This window comes from Apium graveolens, chromosome 9, assembly GCF_009905375.1.
Source record: "Apium graveolens cultivar Ventura chromosome 9, ASM990537v1, whole genome shotgun sequence".
In the NCBI taxonomy this organism is placed as follows: Eukaryota; Viridiplantae; Streptophyta; class Magnoliopsida; order Apiales; family Apiaceae; genus Apium; species Apium graveolens.
Window position 1 is genome coordinate 22,711,482 of NC_133655.1, and position 20,684 is coordinate 22,732,165.

At 34.9% G+C, this 20,684-nt stretch overlaps 1 protein-coding gene across 2 annotated transcripts; it reads right to left on the minus strand.

Annotated features, from left to right (window-relative positions):
- Positions 1–8,590: 8,590 nt before the first annotated feature.
- On the minus strand, positions 8,591–20,505 carry LOC141684257 (CSC1-like protein HYP1). Of its 2 annotated transcripts, XM_074489131.1 has the most exons (11): positions 20,350–20,505; positions 19,037–19,364; positions 17,433–17,582; positions 16,409–16,472; positions 16,103–16,312; positions 14,322–14,477; positions 13,253–13,551; positions 12,746–13,022; positions 10,780–11,055; positions 10,064–10,297; positions 8,591–9,071 (listed from the first exon to the last, which is right to left on the minus strand). In XM_074489131.1, the coding sequence occupies exons 2-11, from the start codon at positions 19,312–19,314 to the stop codon at positions 8,910–8,912; spliced, it is 2,106 nt and encodes a 701-aa protein (XP_074345232.1). In that variant the 5' UTR covers positions 19,315–19,364; positions 20,350–20,505; the 3' UTR covers positions 8,591–8,909. The 2 variants fall into 2 exon arrangements, with proteins under 2 accessions (XP_074345232.1, XP_074345233.1); XM_074489132.1 differs by lacking the exon at positions 10,780–11,055.
- Positions 20,506–20,684: the final 179 nt, after the last annotated feature.

The following is a 20,684-nucleotide window of genomic DNA, read 5'->3' on the forward strand; positions in this document are numbered from 1 at the left end:
ATTGTTTCAATCCATACAATGATCGTTGAAGTTTAATGGAGTATATATGACGAGGTTTCTTGAACTCATCCATTTTTAATCCTTCTGGGATTTTCATAAAAATATCACTATCGAGTGATCCATATAGGTATGCAGTAACAACGTCCATAAGACGTGTTTCTAATTTTTCTTTAGATGCCATACCTAATATAAAACGAAAAGTAATTCCATCCATTACTGGCGAGTATGTCTCATGATAATCAATGCCAGGCCTTTGAGAAAACCCTTGTGCTACAAGTCGGGCTTTATATCTCACAATTTCATTCTTTTCATTTCTTTTTCTTATGAATACCCATTTATTCCCAACAGGGTTCACACCGATTGGTGTTTGGACAACAGGTCCAGATACTTCTCTTTTGCGCAATGAATTTAATTCTGTTTGAATTGCGTCTTTCCATTTTAGCCAGTCTTTTCTTTGACGGCATTCATCCACACTTTGTGGTTCAGGATCAGAATTTATGTCGACATCCAATGCCGCTGAATACACAAATACATCATCGATTATGGCTTTACTTCGATCCCATAATTTCATATCATGCACATAATTTATTGAAATTTCATGATTGTTTAATCCCGAATCTTCAGGGACGGGAATCTCTTCAGGAGATAATACCACTTCAGGGGTATTTGCTTCTTCTGGAGCATGTGCCACTTCAGGGGCAATTTTCTTTGTCTTTCTTTTTCTTGGTGCAACATCTTTCGCACCGACCGGTCTACCACGCTTCAGGCGTGGCTTTGAATCTGTAACCAATTCATTTGTACTTGATTTTTGAATTGGTATATCTACTCTAGCTGGAGTATTTACTGCAGGTATATGAGATTTAATTACATTTCTAGAATCGTTAAATGCGTCAGGCATTTGGTTTGCGATATTTTGCATATGTATGATTCTTTTAACTTCAAGTTCGCATTTACCGGTACGTGGATCTAGAAAATGTAACCCCGATGCATTCCATGTTATGTCAGGATTAATCTTATTCACATGTTTATCTCCCCCTAAGGGAGGAAACAAAGATTCGTCAAAATGACAATCTGCGTATCGTGCAGTAAATAAGTCTCCAGTTAGTGGTTCAAGATATCTAATTATAGATGTTAAATCAAAACCAACATAGATACCTATTCTTCTTTGAGCTCCCATCTTCGATCTCTGTGGTGGAGCAATCGGTACATATACAGCACTTCCGAAGATTTTGAAATGAGAAATATTAGGGATTTGACCAAGTACCATCTGTAGTGGAGAATGTTGATTATAGGCAGTTGGTCTAATCCTTATAAGATTAGCAGCATGAAGTATTGCATGACCCCAAATAGATGTAGGTAATTTGGCTTTCAATAACAACGGTCTTGCAATAAGTTGAAGTCTTTTGATAAAGGACTCGGCTAACCCATTTTGTGTATGTATATGAGGAACTGGGTGCTCAACTGAAATTCCTACAGACATGCAATAGTCAACAAAGGTTGCAGATGTGAACTCACCGGCATTATCTAAATGAATTGACTTAATACAATGGTCTGGGAATTGAGCTCGCAACTTGATTATCTGGGCAAGTAATTTTGCAAAAGCATCATTACGAGTTGAGAGAAGACAAACATGAGACCATCTAGTTGAGGCATCTATTAGTACCATGAAGTACCTAAATGGACCAGATGATGGGTGGATCGGTCCACATATGTCGCCCTGTATCCTTTCGAGAAAACTTGGACTTTCAAGCTTAACTTTAGTAGGAGATGGCCGAGTAATCAATTTTCCTAAAGAACATGCCGAACATGGAAGGTCATTTTTAGAAAGAACTTTAAGATCTCTAAGAGGATGTCCGGTAGAATTCTCTATAATACGACGCATCATAGAGACTCCAGGATGACCTAATCTTTCATGCCAAAGGGTAAATGATTTTGGATCTATGAGTTTGGAAGCAATGACATTGTGTGACTCAATGGTTCTGATTTTCATCATATATAATCCTGAGGAAAGTGACTGAAACTTTTCTAAGATTTTTTTGTTGCTAGAATTAGCAGAAGTAATAAGGAGATATTCTTTACCAGCCTCAGAAGTGGTTTCGATGTGAAAATTGTTAAATCTGATATCCTTAAAACTAAGAAGATTTCTAGTGGACTTACTAGAAAATAATGCATTTGGAATATGTATGTGTGTACCATTAGGTAAGACGAAACTAGCTTTTCCAAAACCTTCGATTATATTAGATACGCCAGAAATCGTTCCAACTTGAGCTTCAGTTTTGGTTATATGGGTAAAGTATTTTTTATTTTGTAGAATCGTATGAGTTGTACCACAATCAGCAATGCATATATCTTCAGAATCCATTCTGTATATAATTAAGAAACATGATTTATTTGATAAGAACATAACACATTACATAGATAAAATAAAGCACACAGTACGCACTAGTAACTATAGTAATTCGGACCATTAATGTTCATTCCTCCGGTTACTAATAATTTTATGAAAACTAATCCTCAGCCTCCCACATGGGAGTTTCGTTAGTCTCATTAGGACCATTAACGCTTATTCCCCCGGTTGATATTATAAGAGAATCATCTAAGTTGTTGGCGAAATTGGTTTCCACCATTTTCCCTTTTGATCTTTTAGATGACTGATATAAATCAACAAGATGTTGTGGGATATAACAATTACGTGACCAATGCCCTTCCATTCCACACTTGTGACATAAATTGTTAGTTTTCCCTCCTTGTGATGCCTTTCTTTTGCTCTGTGTTTCAGGTTGCCACTTCTGGTGACCAAAGCTATAATAAGGACGAAAATGCCCACGACCACGGCCTCGTCCACGGTAGCGACCATGGCCTCGTCCACCTCTATGCCCTTTTCCACGTACATTCTGCTGGAATGTCGTGTTATTTACTTCTGGTAAAGGGGCAGATCCCGTTGGACGGGATTGATGATTCTTAATCACCAATTCATGATTCTGCTCGGCAACAAGGAGGGTTGAAAGGAGATCCCCAAACTTGGTAAACTTGCGCTCCCTGTACATCTCGGCTAAGTTGATATTATTGGGATGAAAAGTGGATAATGTTTTGTCGATCTTTCTTTTCTCAGTAACAATCTCACCACACATAATGAGCCTAGAACTTATTTTGAATAGTGCTTAGCTATATGCCCGAACACTCTTAAAATCTTGAACCCTTAGATTAGCCCAATCATTTTCAGCTGCAGGTAGATAAACTAGTTTCTGATGATCGAACCTATCCTTTAGATTTTCCCATAAAATAAAGGGATCCTCGACTTCTAGGTACTCAGATTTTAGATCTTCATGCATGTGGTGTCGAAGGAAAATAATAGAGGTAAAATTTTCTTCAATTGTGGATGTGTTTTCTGCCTTGATTGTGTTGCCTAATTTCTTTGAACCCAAATGCAACTTTACATCTTGTACCCGCGATAGATAATTCTCCCCAGAAATGTCCAATGCAACGAACGACAAGTTTGTAAGATTTGTCATTTTAATCTGAATTTAACACCAAAATTATTAACTTAAATTTTCAATATAAATATTACATACAATCCTACTGAATCTGGTGCGTTAACAAGTAAGCAATAATAAATGTGTACATCATTATTATCATCGATATTATAAATAGATCTATATATAAAATGACAAATGATTTTTCACCCGCCATACGGACGTCTGCGTATACAGGTTATCTCCAACCAATAATATATTTAAGTGGAAAATCCTGCATAAGTTAGTTAGGCACAAAAGAATTATTATCCGATAGGCAGGCAATTTATAGATCAAGGTTCCCACTATATTTCGGTATTACCCAAAATTATATGGTACCGTAAATATGCGGTGCTCCGGCCATATGTAGTTAAAATATTAGTAGAGGGTGTAACCACGTCTACTCATATATATGTACATTTAAATAAAATTATACCTTCTCAGTTCCGGCAGGGCTTCGTGCTGATAACGTATTGTAATATCCTAGCTATAAAAGAACAACCGGAGAGCTACTAAATTTAACAGAAGGAGGTAAGAAGCTGAGCATAGAAAGAAAGCTCGGGTGCATCTTTCTTCATTACCGAGTGTGGCTATTTATAACCAATGTGAATTTGCAAGAAGCCAAGAACATTAAATGCATACACAAATTCTACTCCTATAAATCATAGCCCTACTATTTGATTCATTGACCACATGCATGGCAATCACTATATTACAACACTTGTGCCTTTTTCGTTGGTTAACAAACAAAGATTATGCCTCAAGTTGCTACCTTGATTTTTGACCCGTACGTATAAATAATTATAACTACTATTGTCATACAAATTTTATAAGGGTAAAGAGTTTCTACCTGACACTGTAGAAATGTTACTACCCAAGCACCACTAATACTACGTCATTTTGGCTTATAGAGTAGCAAAACATTAATGTAAATATAGTTCAGGCATGGAATATATCGAGATTATAACAGGCCCTAGCCTAGATTCTTTAACTAGATGATGATAGATCCGGCAACAGATTCTGCAAGAAATAAAGAAATCCAAACATAGCCATGTTCATGAATGGAATCATCAAATTAAAATTTTATAGCAAGAAGTGCATGTAGACATGTTTTGGCATGAAGTAGACAGGTTGTCCAAACTTAAACAATACGGATATGTTTCTTTTGAAGGACTAAAATCTCTTCACTACTTGTAATCTTGCAATAATCTCAAGTACATGTATCGTTATAACTTGGCATTGTAATTAAAGATTGATAGAACTGTAGTCCTATGGGATAAATAACTTAAGGTTGATTTATAGTGATTAATATTAGAGCAAAAAAGCTAAAAGTGCAGGGATTATAATCAGATAAAAGAAGCATAGCTTAGATATCGCCAAATTATATACGGTAAACATGTTTCTGTTCATGATATTTAACAACTGTCAAGCCTGTGTGTAACTATTCACATTAATCGTATCACTTACATAACTGTATAATGTATATTAGTTTAAACTGACTTGGCATCTCTTAAACTTTTGGAGATACAGAGACAAATATCAAAGATACTACACTTTTAAGTCAAATGGAGCTATACTTATTTCATACAGTTCCAGTCTTCCAGAGTGCATGTGTGTATATCTTCCCAATTGTTGTTCAATAGGATGCCCCGTAAGTAATGCAGGCATAGAATTGATGGTCACAAAATCCTCATCTTCTTCTCTTTTTCTACGTGATACAAGTGCTTTATCATACTGAATAACAAAATCATTGAGTAAAGTGTTTGAATTAACGTACCCATCAAAAAATGAATGAACTACGTCCGCTTGTAGTCATTCCAGCAAAAAAAATATTTTTCATATAAACTTTCACCCAATGACGACGTAATTCATACATGTTATCTAACCAACTCCCTTTCTCAATGACATATTTTTCTTTCATACTATCCCATCCGTCTTCAAATTCCTTAACATCTTTGCTTTTCACCCACTTAGTGAAATTATCTTGAAAGTCTTCATAGCGAGCACGATATGACTGAAGATTCTCAATAACATGCTTGCTAATATGCCATGCACAAAAGCGATGATACGTATTTGGAAGCACCTTTTTAATTGCATTTTTCATAGCTGCATCTTGGTCAGTGATGATTGCTTTTGGTGCTTTGTTGAACATGCATTTCAAAAATTGCTCAATTAACCATGTAAAAGTATCCTCTGTTTCATCCTCTAATAATGCACCCCCAAATAAAATAGACTGCCCATGATGGTTGACACCAATAAAGGGAGCAAATGGCATTTTAAATTTATTTGTCTTATAAGTGACATCAAAAACCACAACATCACCAAATTCTAAATATGAAGATCTTGATCTTCCATCAGCCCAAAAAACACTCCTTAGAGTTCCGTCTTCGGCGAGATCCATTGTGAAGTAGTGGTTATCATCTGTGGCTGCCTTGTCCTGAAAATGTTTTACAATTCCATAACATTCTTTCCCAACATAATGTTTCCTCTCCGACCTTAAATAATCACAACATTGTCTTGGGGTAATATCCACTTCACTAGGGCCACTTACAACATTAACCACCTTTGTAATGTCTGAATTTTTTAGGCCATTTTGATGAAGTTCAGAAATCAAATTTTTACATGTCTCAGTGCGATGAAACTTACTGTGAGATCTATATTTTATTACTTTCGAGGGAGTATGAGTCAGGCTATGATTGTGCACATCAATAAATTTATCAACAAGCCACTCACCATTCTTCAATGTTATTTCTAACTTTGCTTTACAATCTGTTCTCGTGTCCCGGCGATATTTGACATCTTTTCCAATTTGTCGTTTATCTGCTAAATATTTTCTCCCCTCCTTGCAACATACAATTTTTTTTCTAATAACCTCTTTCGTGGCTCTTGATTTGATTACATCACCAATGCGGATACCAAATCCATTGTGCAGTGCATAACTGTTATAAAAATTATAAGCCTCATCCGTTGTAGAAAAAATCCGTCCCAAGACTAGTTCTGCTTGCTCAGGTATATTTGAATCTAGGTCATGTGCTTCCACAAAATCTTCTGGAACATATTCTTGATTTGATTCATCATTTTCTATTGGTACTAAGTAATTTCCAGCATCAATCTCTTCGATAGACATGTGAAAAGCCTATACAAAAATCAAAATCAAAATTTAATCTATTTAGGATATTATCACAAACAGTTGGTGGTGGTTCAAATTTATGATCAAAATTAAAAAAAATAGTAAAATGCGAAACAAATAATCAAGTAGATAAAACTACCTGTACTTGGAATACGAATTAATGATAAACTTTGTTGTTAGTGATAACTGATAACACTAGAGATGAACTTGTAAAAGAAATTATTAGACTAAGAGATTGAAAACTGTAAACTAAAATGAACAGCTAGGTAGTGTTTTGGTATTAGGACATGTGATATGTAGTGTAGTTTTGTGTTTTTTTAATAAAACGACGTAGTATTAGTAATGCCGGGGTAGTAACATTTCTACAGTGTCAGGTAGAAACTCTTTACCCATTTTATAAATTCTCCATTCACTCTTCATAATTATAGAGAAAGGTTTAGTTGGAAAATATTAGATTTGTGAAAGCGTGTGGAATTCTTCGTAATAGTCGAATTCTTCGTCAGAGGACAAGAGCTCACTGCACCGATCTTTTCTAAACCTTTCTTTTCAAGCTCCAACATTGTAAGCATATTTACTAGGCGGTCATTAACGTTAGTTATCTGCTGTCAACTCTGAATAACAGCTCATAAGCAAAATATGTTGGTTAGTTACTTTTAAGGAAAAAGGATCTTGTATTATTTCTATTTGTTTTTCGTGTCCCTCATAAATTATGAAAAATTGATGACAGGGATCGAACCTGAGTCATTGTCAGCCTGAGGTGTGATACTCAATATGGTCATGTTGAATAACCAGCTAATCTAAAACCAGAAAGACATTTTTCAGGATTTTATATTATTCTAGTGATACCTGTAATTCCAAATTTCGGTTAATTGTAAATTTGGAGGTGAATCTATTTCCCCCAGTTATAAGCGTTTTTCCATCTTTATAACTTATTTATTTATCGTTTCTCTGGTGATTTACGCGTTTCTTTATAAAGATTTATCTGGCCCGCATTTGCTTTTTATTTCTTTCACTTTCAACCTTATGTACACGTTTTATTTTGGGGAAATTCTATTTCCCGAATACTACTTTCTCTTCTTTTTTACATAGCACTGTATGTGATTATTAATTTTGCAACTGATTAATTAGTTTTATATATGTTGACGCAAAACAGTATTTGCATATGACAAGCACCAATTTAACGTGCTGGAAGTGAACAAGACCAGCTATGAACAATGCAGAGACCAGGGTTTCATCAAGAACATAACCAAGGGTGGCAAGGATGTGTTGAACCTCAGTGAAGCAAAGACGTATTACTTCCTTAGCGGCGGAGGATACTGGTACCAGGGCATGAAGTTATCCGTGGATGCTGTCGACTACTCTCGGCTAGCTCCTGCTCCCACCCCACCCAACTCCTCTCCTCCTGGGAGTATCAATAATCTCATCACTTACTTGGTTCTATCCCTCTTACTTGTTGCTAGCGCCCCTCTACCATGGGCGTTGTTTTAAACTATATACAAACTGTGTACCTGTTTCCTTCCTAGTTTACGTACTTTATGTTATCGGAACGAATATGAATCCCTTTCTTTTCCTTAGCATATCCAACATTTTTATTTTCTGTCCATTACAGAGCTTTACAATCTTGGCTGTAATTTAAATTTGGAGTTCATTTTACTTGAACAATAAAAGAGTATTTAAATCCTCTACATATTGTCCTAGCAAAATTAATTACAAGCACCTCGTACCTGTTTCGCAATGGATTTCAACTTCAGCTTGCTTATTATCACCATGCGTAACTGAGCCAGCTGTAACTAATTAAATTCTTTAAACAATGATTTTTATTGTGCTGTAAATATCATTTGAAGTTCGAAATGAATCATCTCATATATACTTACTTTTTAGTAGATTATTACCTAGTTGTGATAGTTCTTATGGACGTCATAACATGGGAAAAGAACACACTCGCATATTTCAATACAAGGTACCTCTGGATGATCACAAGCAAGGTTCTCATAATACTCTTTTTTTAAAAGAAGTAAATGTCATTCAAAGAAGTAAGTTTGTGCCCACTATAAAGATCATGCCCTGGTGACCATATTGGGATATACACAGCTATACCCTTAAGTTTTGTAAGGAAATTGGTTCCTCAGTTCAAACTTGTTACCCAACAGATAGCAGGTACACACTTGTTCATTGCTCCAAGCCAGACCTTCAACCATACACTATCACTACTTTAAACACTTCTGTAGCTTGCTATTTGGGGACTAGTGGAATAAAATACCTCAATTTCAAACTTCAGTCCCCTGAAGAAGGGGAGAGTAGCGCCCATCACCGTTTCCGGGAGTTTGAATTGGCACTAAAGCAGGATCTCGATAAGCATTGACAAGTTTTTCATAAAATGCATCCATTGTACCGCTGCTTTGATCATCTTGGTCTTTCTTAATCAGGCACTGCACCACATGAATACAGTTCAATAGTTTAGGAAATATATTAGCTAAACAACCTTCTCTGTCTCTCTAGCAACCCCTCTCTCCCACAAGAAAAAAAATCACATGCTGAACATATAGTAGGGCCAATACGACGTTAAAAAAGAAGTAGATGTACTGGAAGATATTGATATATACAAATTCATTACGTTTAACTCTACCACTTAAAATTGGTTACATTTAAGCGTATTAGTTTGTCATACGATTATAACATGTATACACAAATGATAATGAGTTCACCTTTTTGGTTAATTAGTAAATTAGAAACAAGTGGGTTCGATTTCCAGCACAATTAAAACACATGTCTCACACGGCTGACCAGGAATTGACCCCAGACTCCTAGAGTTTTCTTCAACAGCAGTGTGCAATTTACATTATTTCAGATGATACTTAGTTGTCCAATGCATATGTAGTGGGAAGAAAGGGCCTCAATTTTCAAATGGTGTGTTGGGTCTTCTACATTTTTTTAAATGTGGTAAAAATGGGACATTACTTACCACGGAATAAGCACATAAATTGCCATTATTAAGAAGACAAAGTTACTTGTTTCACAAGGTTAATGAGCAGAAAAAAATTGTCAAGACAACAATTCCCACACTGAATAAGACCCATGTAAGGGAGGGGGGCAAAAAGCAGAGGGGAATGATCTAGTAAGAAGCAGAAAAGAACCAACATTTAATGGATTGCAAGAATATGTATGTATTAATAGAAGGCACTGGAAAGTACTTGCCGATTCATAAGTCTAGAGGAGAAGAGGTAGTGGTACGTTTCGATATTCGAGACCCTTTATACCTTTATATGCATGATAGATTTGTGTTCTGATGCTGAATATCTCAAGTTGAATTGTGCTTTGTGCATGGATATTTCGGATATATTTATAAGTTTTAAAAAGCGAACACAGTGGTACTAGATATATACACTGAGAACATGCATTTCTATACCAGTCATCAAGGTACCTCAGCAGGATAAGACTTGAACAGCGGAATGAACCTTTTCTGGCAATAGTTGTTGAATAAGAGAGTCATGACTGGAAGGGGAATCATAAAGCCAGAAGCCAGGGGAATTTTCTTCAGCCCAAATATACCAATTGCAATTATGTGCATTAGTACCAAGGAAAATATGGTCGAATTATGTACAATAGGCCAAAACTTTCCATTAGTCTCGTGTTTGGGTGAATATACGGTCAAAAGCTGCAGACAAAGAGAAAGTTATATTGAGATACATCGTACGTATTAGTAATACATGAAACATTAATCATTAGAAGGGAAAATAAAATATTTCGAAGGGCCTAGAATTTACAAATAAAATGCTAAAGATCCTAACCAACATTATAGGGTAGAAGGAACATTTATTATCAGGCTCCATGTCTATTAATACATCAAAAATTTTTTTAAAAGAAAATATACACAATTTAATTGATATACATTTGATGCATCAAATGATTAAAATGCATCAAAAAATAGCTTGACCTGCAATATATGTGCATCCTAAATTTTCAATATGTTATAACTTTTAATTGATATACATTTGATGCTACCAGTAAAGATCTCTCTCGCCAGAAAGAAAGAATCGACAAGAATAAAGAGACACTTTGATCATTTAATAATAAAAAAGGAACACGTTTTTATGGACTTTCATTATTACAAGGTGAAGATGTAACATGTTTACCAACCTGGTTGCGAAAGACAACGTAACCCAGACAGAAGTAAACCAGGAGAAATGGAAGGATTAGGGGGGCAAGGAAAAGGTATGTAATACCAAGTAGTCCAAAAAGGAGTATTTTAGGAATTTTGCTATAGTAATTAGCTGAAGGGACTTCTAACTGATCATCCTCTCTGCCGAGGATATTTTTTCTGAAGAAATTCCAAACCAGTTTAATCAATTGAAATAGTTCTGAAGATGTACTTGTCCAGCCAGTTGTCACAACATATGCAATAAAGAACTCGGCCTATAGAAAACACATTAAATTCTTAGAATAGCATGCAGTTGAGAAACAAGACTTAAAAGTACATATATTAAGACAAAATCTAGGTATGCATACATTAAAAAATGACTCTTTGAGCTTTTATCTGTTTAGTCTTTCCATACGGGTTTTCCTATGTGCCTTCTACTTTATTTACTTTGACACCCGTATAGATGACCATTTTATCTCAAAATATTAAGGTGTTGGCAAAACCTACTTAACCAGTCTTATTCATTTAAGACTCTCCCACACTTGAAAGCCTGTTATGGGTAAAGAGTGAATCACCATAAGAGACCCGCCAAGGGGCACAAACTCACGAAGTGCAACAATCAAGACATCCATATTAAATTGTAAGAATAATGGGTAGGAGGGTCGGAATAGAAGACATCTACAATATTTAACTAAGCTTTGACGTCACGTTGAATGAACAACTCTCCAAAGACCCTGAGGTGTTAAGGAAATATGTCATACCTTTAACTATGCCAATTTTTAGTAAATTACACAACAGAAAAAGGATCAAACTGAAAGCACCCAGCGACAGATGCTTTAGGTGCCTAAAACAAGAATGAAGAAATCGAAAACAGCACTTAACTGATCTATATATTAGTTACAAATCTGTAATGGCTAAGTAATCTTTTCAAAAGTCAATAAAACTAGCACTTATGAGCTTGATAAGCAACATAATAGACTAATAGAAAACATAACATATATAATATACAAATTGATTACAAGACTATAAGAGCATGCAAAATATAGGATTTCTAATTACACCAATATAAAAATATTTTATATACTTGGGTTTTACACAAGTACAACTATTGTTCAACAAATGACGCTGAACTCGAGTTATATCTGTGTTAACCCAAATATTTAAAAAAATTGTGACACTTGTTTTTTAGTAAAGGAGTAATTGTTTTTCTATTATTACATAAACTGAAGTTGGAAACAACATAGTTCAAAACGTTTGTAGAATTTGTACCTAAAAAATTTGTACGGGAACCCACCCCTATGTAAATACAAATGTTTATTATTTATATTCGTCAATCTCTTTGTTGGCTACCCATACTTCTGTTCACTACTTCACTTGTTACATGTCTTTAATATAAACAAATAAGGTGAATATCTCCAGGAATATAACGTATACAGATGAAGAAGCACATCCTACAAACAAAAAATATGAATTTAAAGCTCCACCTCCTAGCCTCTCATCTGGAAGAAGCATACTACAGCCAAGGTTCTTCCCAACATAAGGAGTTGAGTGCATATGCATATGCAAGTATGAAAACACACTCTTAGTGTTGTTCCGATTGGGGGGGGGTCTTATATTTCTTGTAACAATATTAAATATGCCTGTGAATTAAAGCTTATTTCACAGTCCGCATTTTTTTTACTTCCATAAGTTTTGATGGTCATAAATCTCGACAAAGAGATCACTCAACATAGGGAGGAAGAAGCAATGAACATAAACCATGTCATGTTTTCTTCTCTTAAATATAATTACATTCCTGGCAAGGAGCTGCATAATGGAGCTCCTCATGCATATCCCTCCTAGACAAATTTAATGTGTTCTCAAGACGCTTGGGATAAAGTGAATCAACTGAAACATATAATAAATAGCATACAAATTCTGCAACACTTTGAATCTAGCATTTTAGATTAGCATGGATGTAGATACCTGCCCTGGAACAGCAACAGCTAATACAGAGGGAATATTCTTAAGCTCCAGGAAAACATTAGCTTGGTATAGTATAGATCCTGACAGCACATTTGCAATGAAAACATTCCATATGGTAAACCAGAGTATCTTATAGCACGCACTCTTCTCTATATGAGTATGGCCAATATACCCTTGAATAGAGGAAAGCAGAATCATGGTGGGAGGCACATAATGCTGAAACAGCTGCAGAATAAGACTTGGGAGATATCCGGTAATAACTTGACTAACGAATGTCCTGTATATCACATAATAAAATAAGCTTGTCTTTCTATACTTATAAGGCTCTGAACACAAAGTATTTGAGCCTCTCAATTTTAATACTTGAGACCGAGTCCAGAGAATATATAGTACACATTACATAACTAAAGAACCTTGGAGGCCTTAAAACAAGATGCAGTAATTAATAAAACTTGATATGGAGGAAGAACCAAGAGAATGCAAAAAACAATAAGGTTTAAAACTTACACACTCAATATGCCTTTCAGAAAAGGGAACCATGTCTCCAACTGATCTAGATGAGTAAGACTTTGTACCAAAACAACGGGTCCAAAGAACAGAACGGTAAAAACAATACATGCAACAAAAGCCACATATCTAGAAATCCATATTTTCGTGAATGATGCAGAAAAGAAGGGCCAGTACACATCTTGGGGCTCAGGCGCTGCCTCGGTATTCCACTCTGTAGGATTTATACCTTGCTTTATGTGTAAAGCAATTGCAGCACCAAATCGTGACTTGAAAGAAACAAATGCAGCCGGAACTTCCTAAAATTTAAAAGAAACAGGTAATGGAAGCATATTGATTTCTGGCTGTTATACATGCTGCCGGAAATTTGGACATTATCTTCTACAGTGATGGAAAAAGAAGGTTCCGCCCCTAGATATTATATACTAGATGTAAAATTTGCAGCAAATTAAGTAGTTAAGCTGGTTGGTAAAGATTTTTTTTTTGTTCTTTTTGCATAATGTTGCATATCACATTCCTGGAAGGCACTTATTCCTCATTGTTTTACAATTTCACATCCTCGTTATTTGCTATACATTGTGCTTTCACATTGTTTCACCCTGATTTTAGAAACTTGTGCTGTCTCCTCCTGACTTTCAAAATAATCAAGTACTAGAAGGTAGTCATATAATTTATTACATATTGGATTACTTTTATGAATTTCAAGACACTTATAAGAAATCCCCACCCCTCCTGGGAACCTATGGTTCTGCCACTGGACTGAAATGGAGTATCATCCCAAAAAGCAAGAGCTAAAACTAACACATGACTTTCTTTTCTTTTTTCCATATGCAACAAGTTAAGCAATGCTTCTAGAATTTCGTAATTATAATCTGCAAGACTGCAAAGTATACATAAAAATGTCTCGGCTGGATGGAACTACCATGTAGAATTTGAAGGCCCTTACGGACCATAAAGGGCAACCATGAAAGTTTTTATACGTAACATGCATTTGAGTTTTTAAGTCAACTTTCTAAATCTGGCCCAATCTATATTAAATTTCAGAAACTAATAGAGTTAAAGTACAGACCTGTCCGGTAATCAAAGATTGCTCCATTCTGACATTTTCTACCAGACTTTCAAGTTTCTTTTCATAGTGATCCAAAAGATTAACTTTGCGACCTTGCTGACTGTACTTCGTTGATTTCATATGAAGAAGTCTTCTAGACAAGTCATCTGCATCACTCTAAGAGAATCATACTTATTAGATATTGGATAGTGAGAGAAGAAGGATAAAGAAGGCAGCAACATTTAACGTCTAGAAACTAACTTGTTCATGAAAGTGAAGTATGACATCTAAGATCAAACATATTATTAGAATGATTACAAACTTCCCAACTTCCATTAACCTTTAAGGCCCATATTGACTGGCTTATACCCATTAGAACCTGATAGGAAAGGTAATACACGAGCGAGGAGTCTATATATGAGAGAGCAAGAGCACACCTAATGGCCAATCCTCAATCCTCAACAATACTATCTCAAACTTTATTATCACTGGATGTCAGCCCATTTTGTGTCTTGAAAAGTTAAATTATATTCTATATCAACTGTAATCCATTTACACCAAAAAGTACATCTTATGTAATAAAGGGATTATTTTTTTAATTTCTGTTACTTTTTGGTAGAACATTAAAGGGATAAATTTGTTTCAACTATTGAGTGCAAGGGTAAACTTAAAAGTTTGAGAAGTACATTTGGTTTGGTATAGAAGTTAACCAAATGAATAGTGTTACACAATTATGCTGTTGCATTGGAGTTGGTTTTACACCAAAATAGTGCGAAAAAGAACACCATTTTAGTGTTTTAGTGCTAGGTTGGAGATACCCCAAGTAGTTCGTTATAACTAAATAGTGAGAAATGAATGTGCACCGTGTGCTACTATCCGGTATATCACATATAAGATATGTAAGATGTAAGTTTAAAGTAGCCTAAGGCTTTTTATAAATATGGTGTTTGGTGATGCAATAGACAGAGAATTGAAATTAACAGTAAAAAATAGCCCGAGTCCACTAGTTTTACCATAATTATATCTGGTTGTAATCATTTACTTGGTGCTTATAAAGATATAATGTTTGTGGTGTACGGTAAGAAACTAGGGTGTACATTAGGATCGGTGCAGATGCAGTTGAGCACATATAGGACATGGTTATACTACTTATATCCTGTATAATCTGGGATGTCCCTCTCTTAATTCTCAGGAACCTGTTTCTTACACTGAAGTTCTGCCATCAACTCACTCACTGACATCATTACAATATTGATACATTACAATAAATTTTTCTTCTAAAATACCCGCACCTTATTATATTACTAGTTTGACCTTTGCATTTCATATTAAAAACATTCTTTATATTCCCTCCTATGTGATTAGATATAGTGAAGGAGATAGATTCAGCAAAATTGAATTTTTCGAATCCATGCTAATTCTACTTTAGATAGTTATCTATTTAAACATGTAATCGATATGAATTTACATGGTTTGTGTTGCATGTAGCCCAAGCTAATTGCAGATCTTTGCTTGAAAAAAGTGTGATTCAAGTTTGGTTTTCACTTCATTTCCTAATTTCCCTAAATTTTTCATAAGAAGTTCTCACAAGGATTCAGCAAGAATTTGGTCTCTGTTTCTCCGCCTTTCACTTGCTTGGTCTTCAAATTTATGCGGAGTAACATATATTTAAACCAGTATATATATAAATAAATCCAAACAGTGTGACAATGTATCCTATAATAAAAAGATGGTAGAATATAGCTTCTAAACCCAAAAACAGAATCAAAGTAATTATGAAAAGCTTCAGCAGAATTGCTTACAATTAACTTTTGAAGTTTACTTGTTCGACGAACGATAACATGTGAAAGATATGTGGAAGGGTAGTACAGTGTGAAAAAGTTCTCAACGCTTTCACTGAAGCTGATTCCGGATGAAACAGGGATGCCTCGAACTAATACAGTAAACTGATGAATCATTGGCTCCGATGAATAAAAGCAAGTTATCCGTTTTGAAGAGATGTACTTGAACTCCTGCATGTATTATTTTTTAGGACTTGACACAGAAATTTTCAAGTTTGCTTTCACCCACTTAGATAAATGAGCAAATGGTGATAGAAATATACTTACAGAGTAAAGAAGATAACAGACAAATCCCGTGAAGATATAAGCAGCTGAAAAGTGTATCCATAACCTGCAGAGAGGCTAAAAAGCTTTCAGAATCTCTTCATGGAAAATAGGCCAATTTAAAATAGTTCAATTAAGATCAGAAACTTGGTACTTTTATCAACTCAAAGCAGTGAACTTTAATCACATAGGAAATCTTTAAATTGTATACTTAAATGCATTAAAGTAGGTAAAAATCCATGCAAAACTTAATACAGGCGAAGACGGTAGACAATAGTTACGTACCATATATACAAAGGACTTTAATGAGGAACGACCTGACAGCTTTAGAAAGGAAAATAATGGAATAACGAGAAGTTCTCAGATTTTGGTCATGTTCACAGTGTTTAACTAGAAAGCTAATACAGATCAACCGTTTAAGTTTAACTTTGTTGCAGTCATTGTAAATAAGCCCTGTTATACTGTCGAGTACCTAATACAGTTTTATATGGTAATCAGTTTTTTTAGATGAAATTGTGAAATATAGTCATCAGTCAATGATAATTAACAAATATGCATATAGTAAGATTGTTCTTTGAAGTGAAAATTAGCAGATCGTGGGTGAAGCAGTTAAGGCTATTAGTCCTAAATTCACATCTGTATTTAACATTCCTTTTATTAACATGAATTTTATTCAAACCCTGAAACTCCAACCCAGATGTTTTTGTCATGCATAACAATTATCACCTGCTAAAAAACAATTCTGAAACGGCATTACGTGATTTATTTTTTTTGGCAACATTATTGACTGCTGATAACTGCTACCGCAATATTAAAATATCCATACCTTGCAAAACTATCAAATAGGAACAAATAAAACATTACATAACTTTAATGTTTTCTATCATAGATATAAACTAACACAGTAGCACAGAATATTATCTGCGGCTATCCTGTAATCTCTTTCGTGGCGGCTATTCTGTAATCTTTTTTGTGGCTAAGGTGACATTATTAGTATGTGCTAATATAGCAAGAAAGTTATTAGAACCTGTTTGATCCATCGTTAACATTTGAAATACTAAATGATTCCAGAGACTTATTTGGCAGGTCCTTGTAGTCCATTGTTAACTGATTCCCCAAGAAGTTGATAGGAAGAAGAACGAACCCAATGATCATAGCGAAAGTGAAAACTTTTATGCTGAAATAACATTACATCAGATGAATTGTCATAAGAAGATGACATTTTAGTCATTATATAGGATACAATTCAGACACAATCCACATATGTATGCTGCAAAAAAAAAACTGCTCTTAATAACTTAAAGCTCAATTGGCCAAACTTAATTCAAGTTATTAAGTAAAGAGCTCAAGATTAAATACAACTCTTTGTCCATTAATATTGGTGAGCAGGGTCAAGTTTACAGTTGTTCCTCTCGTACTCCCTATGGAAAGCACAAGTTCAGCTCCTCATTCACGCAGGCCACTTTCAATATTTTTTAGTGGATTTAACAAGGTCTTGGCAATAGTTAGAACTGGATCAAGCTTACTCCTGCAAAGGTTTTCAGCCTACTTTCCAAAGAACAGAAGAGCTTATAAATAGCAACCTTGGTTTTCTTAAGAAATCATGTAACACGCTACGTTGTTTGGACTCAGGTACGAAGTGTCACACAACAGGGATCCCAGTGTCAGGCTCGGTAATTTAAAAATTGGTGACAGAGGAAACCTGTCCGTATTTAAGGCACGGGCATGGGGACACACAAAATGTTGTAGTTGAAAAATATATTAGAGAAGATCGCGTCGCAAAAATCAAACAAATGACCTAAATTAAACATGATTTGTACAACACTTTCCAAGTGATACAAGGTTTTTTACAAGTATTATATTGGTTTTTTTCATTATTAATACATGTCTTTACATCAATACCAAGATGACATCCTTTCCTCTGCCTTTTTCACCTTCCTCTTTTTTTTTTCTTTTTTTGCTTTTTAAGTCCATCTCGTCCGTAATCTTACTATTGGTTAAAGTGTCGAAACTTCAGTTAAAGGACCGAACATGGAACAAGTCATGTTCAAGTGTCCAAGGATCCGACCTGGGTATGGTAGCCGAAACTCTGAAGAGTCCCAAAAAAGCAGGTAGCATGAGAATTCATGGCAAAAACATATAGCAAGTCACATTCGTCTCCATCTTAATGGTAGGTAAGAAAATGTTTGAAGGAATGACATCAAAAATAAGAAAATGTTAAATCCATTTACTGTTTTGAAATTTGGCTTAATCATCGAAGAGGTCACTCGTAACTCGACCCAGAATTTCACCTAGAACAAAAATATGAATGGGATCGCACTCAACTTAATTTTCTTAATATAGAGTATCATCGTATTGAGTACACACTAACTTTAAACGGTAAACGGTAAATGTGCCACATGGCCAGTACTGGTTGGCTAAGCTATAAGATGACGATGACTCACATTCTTCCTCACTTTTTCTCACTGTCTTCTTAGTTGGAACGGGATACATAGGCAACAACTTAATACAAGGTTCATAAAAGTTGGAACGGGACCCCAAAAACTAATTTAAATATCCAATATATGAGTTTATTTTTCTTCTGTAAATAACAAATAGTATATGTTCGTAGCTACTAAACTATAAGCAAACCTGAATACAAAAATACGCATGAAGACAACACCATCCAATCCCGAAAGTGCCAAAAGTTCTTCCTCCGATGTCTCCCATGCCTTTCTCACCCAACTAGCAGAAGGTAAAAACCTTTCCAAGTTGAAATCGCTTCTCATTGATTTTCCTTCAGCAACCAAACGTGGTGCATAAACATGGGCATTACCCGGTTGTTTTCTCAGTACAGAATATAGGGTGAAAAACAAAAGGCAAAGACCAAAATTGATCCCAACAGAAGTTAAAAGAGCAGAAAGAATCATTTTTGCAAACTTGCAGTCTGCTGATCATCAATTCAAAGTCTTCAGGTTAACTGCATTGGCCAAAAAAGAATCAAGAGATTAAAAATTGAAAGCTTTAATATAAGAAGCAGATATGTGTCCAAGCTTGAGTGACATTATGTAGGTATAAAACTCATATGACAGAAAATAGGGCTGAGGGAATATAATAGTGACTGTCATTACATAATGATATTTTATTCTCTTTTTCTTTTTCTTCCATTTATTTAATACAATTAATTCAAAAAATTGAACTGACATTCTAGTGCACTGGACTCAATGGCGGAATCTGAAATTTAGCTGCGTAGTAACAGGGTACTTTTAAGGAATAATAGAATATAATTAAGGAACAATAGAATAAAATCTACTTCCATAGATGGCGAAGAAGGCATAATTCTGATAGAAAACATAAATTCCTACGTTCCAAAGAGGCGCACAGATTCTCGTTCACTTACTTGCATATGAATGGATTTTGTCCGACTTAGGGGGGTGTATTGAACTGAGATTTTAAAGGATTTTTTTTCATTCATGAAATCTAGGTGTATTCAACTGGGATTTTAAAAAATCTTCATTATTTTGTAACGTAAATGTTTCTAAACATAAAAATGCAGCATAAAACTGTAATACAATATCCGACCTTCTATATATCAGATTATAAAATCATTTCAAAAGCAAGTCCTGAGCTAAAATATAACACACCAAAACTTTCCTTGCAATTGTAAGACCGTGAATTCAATTTCAATACCAGCTATAACACGTAGTGGAATTACGATCAGGTGTGAATTGCACACAAATCATAACAATAAGCAATAGACATTTCAGGTTACCAAATATTTTAGCAATGCAATTAATAAACAGTCTTCTTAATAATCATCGTCCCTACAACAGTCAGAATACTAGAGAGTAAAGCACATAAAGAAAGACTATAATACAATCATAACCTAAACAAAGAGAGATGTTATTATATACAGCACATTAAAAACAGAATTAGACAATTTCTTTTAAAAGCTGAATAAATACCTAAATCTTGATGGTGAATTGGATGACAATAAGCGCAGAGAGAGAGAGATTGAGAGAGAGAGAGAGAGAGATGGTATAGGGAAGAGTGTATAGATGCTGCAGGTGAACTGGTGTAGTCAGTAAGCAAATCACAATTTTTGACTTTTTAGTTTCTGTTTTTTATACTAGAAAAAATACTCAAAATAGCAACAGGTGTAGTGTGTGTCATTTCTGGTATTTATTATTTTATGGAGCATGGCAATGACGTGTGTCATTTTCAGAATTTTTTGTAGGTGGTTAGGATATTATTTTGTGCCGACCTAAATAAATAAAATTATTCTTATTGATTTCTATTT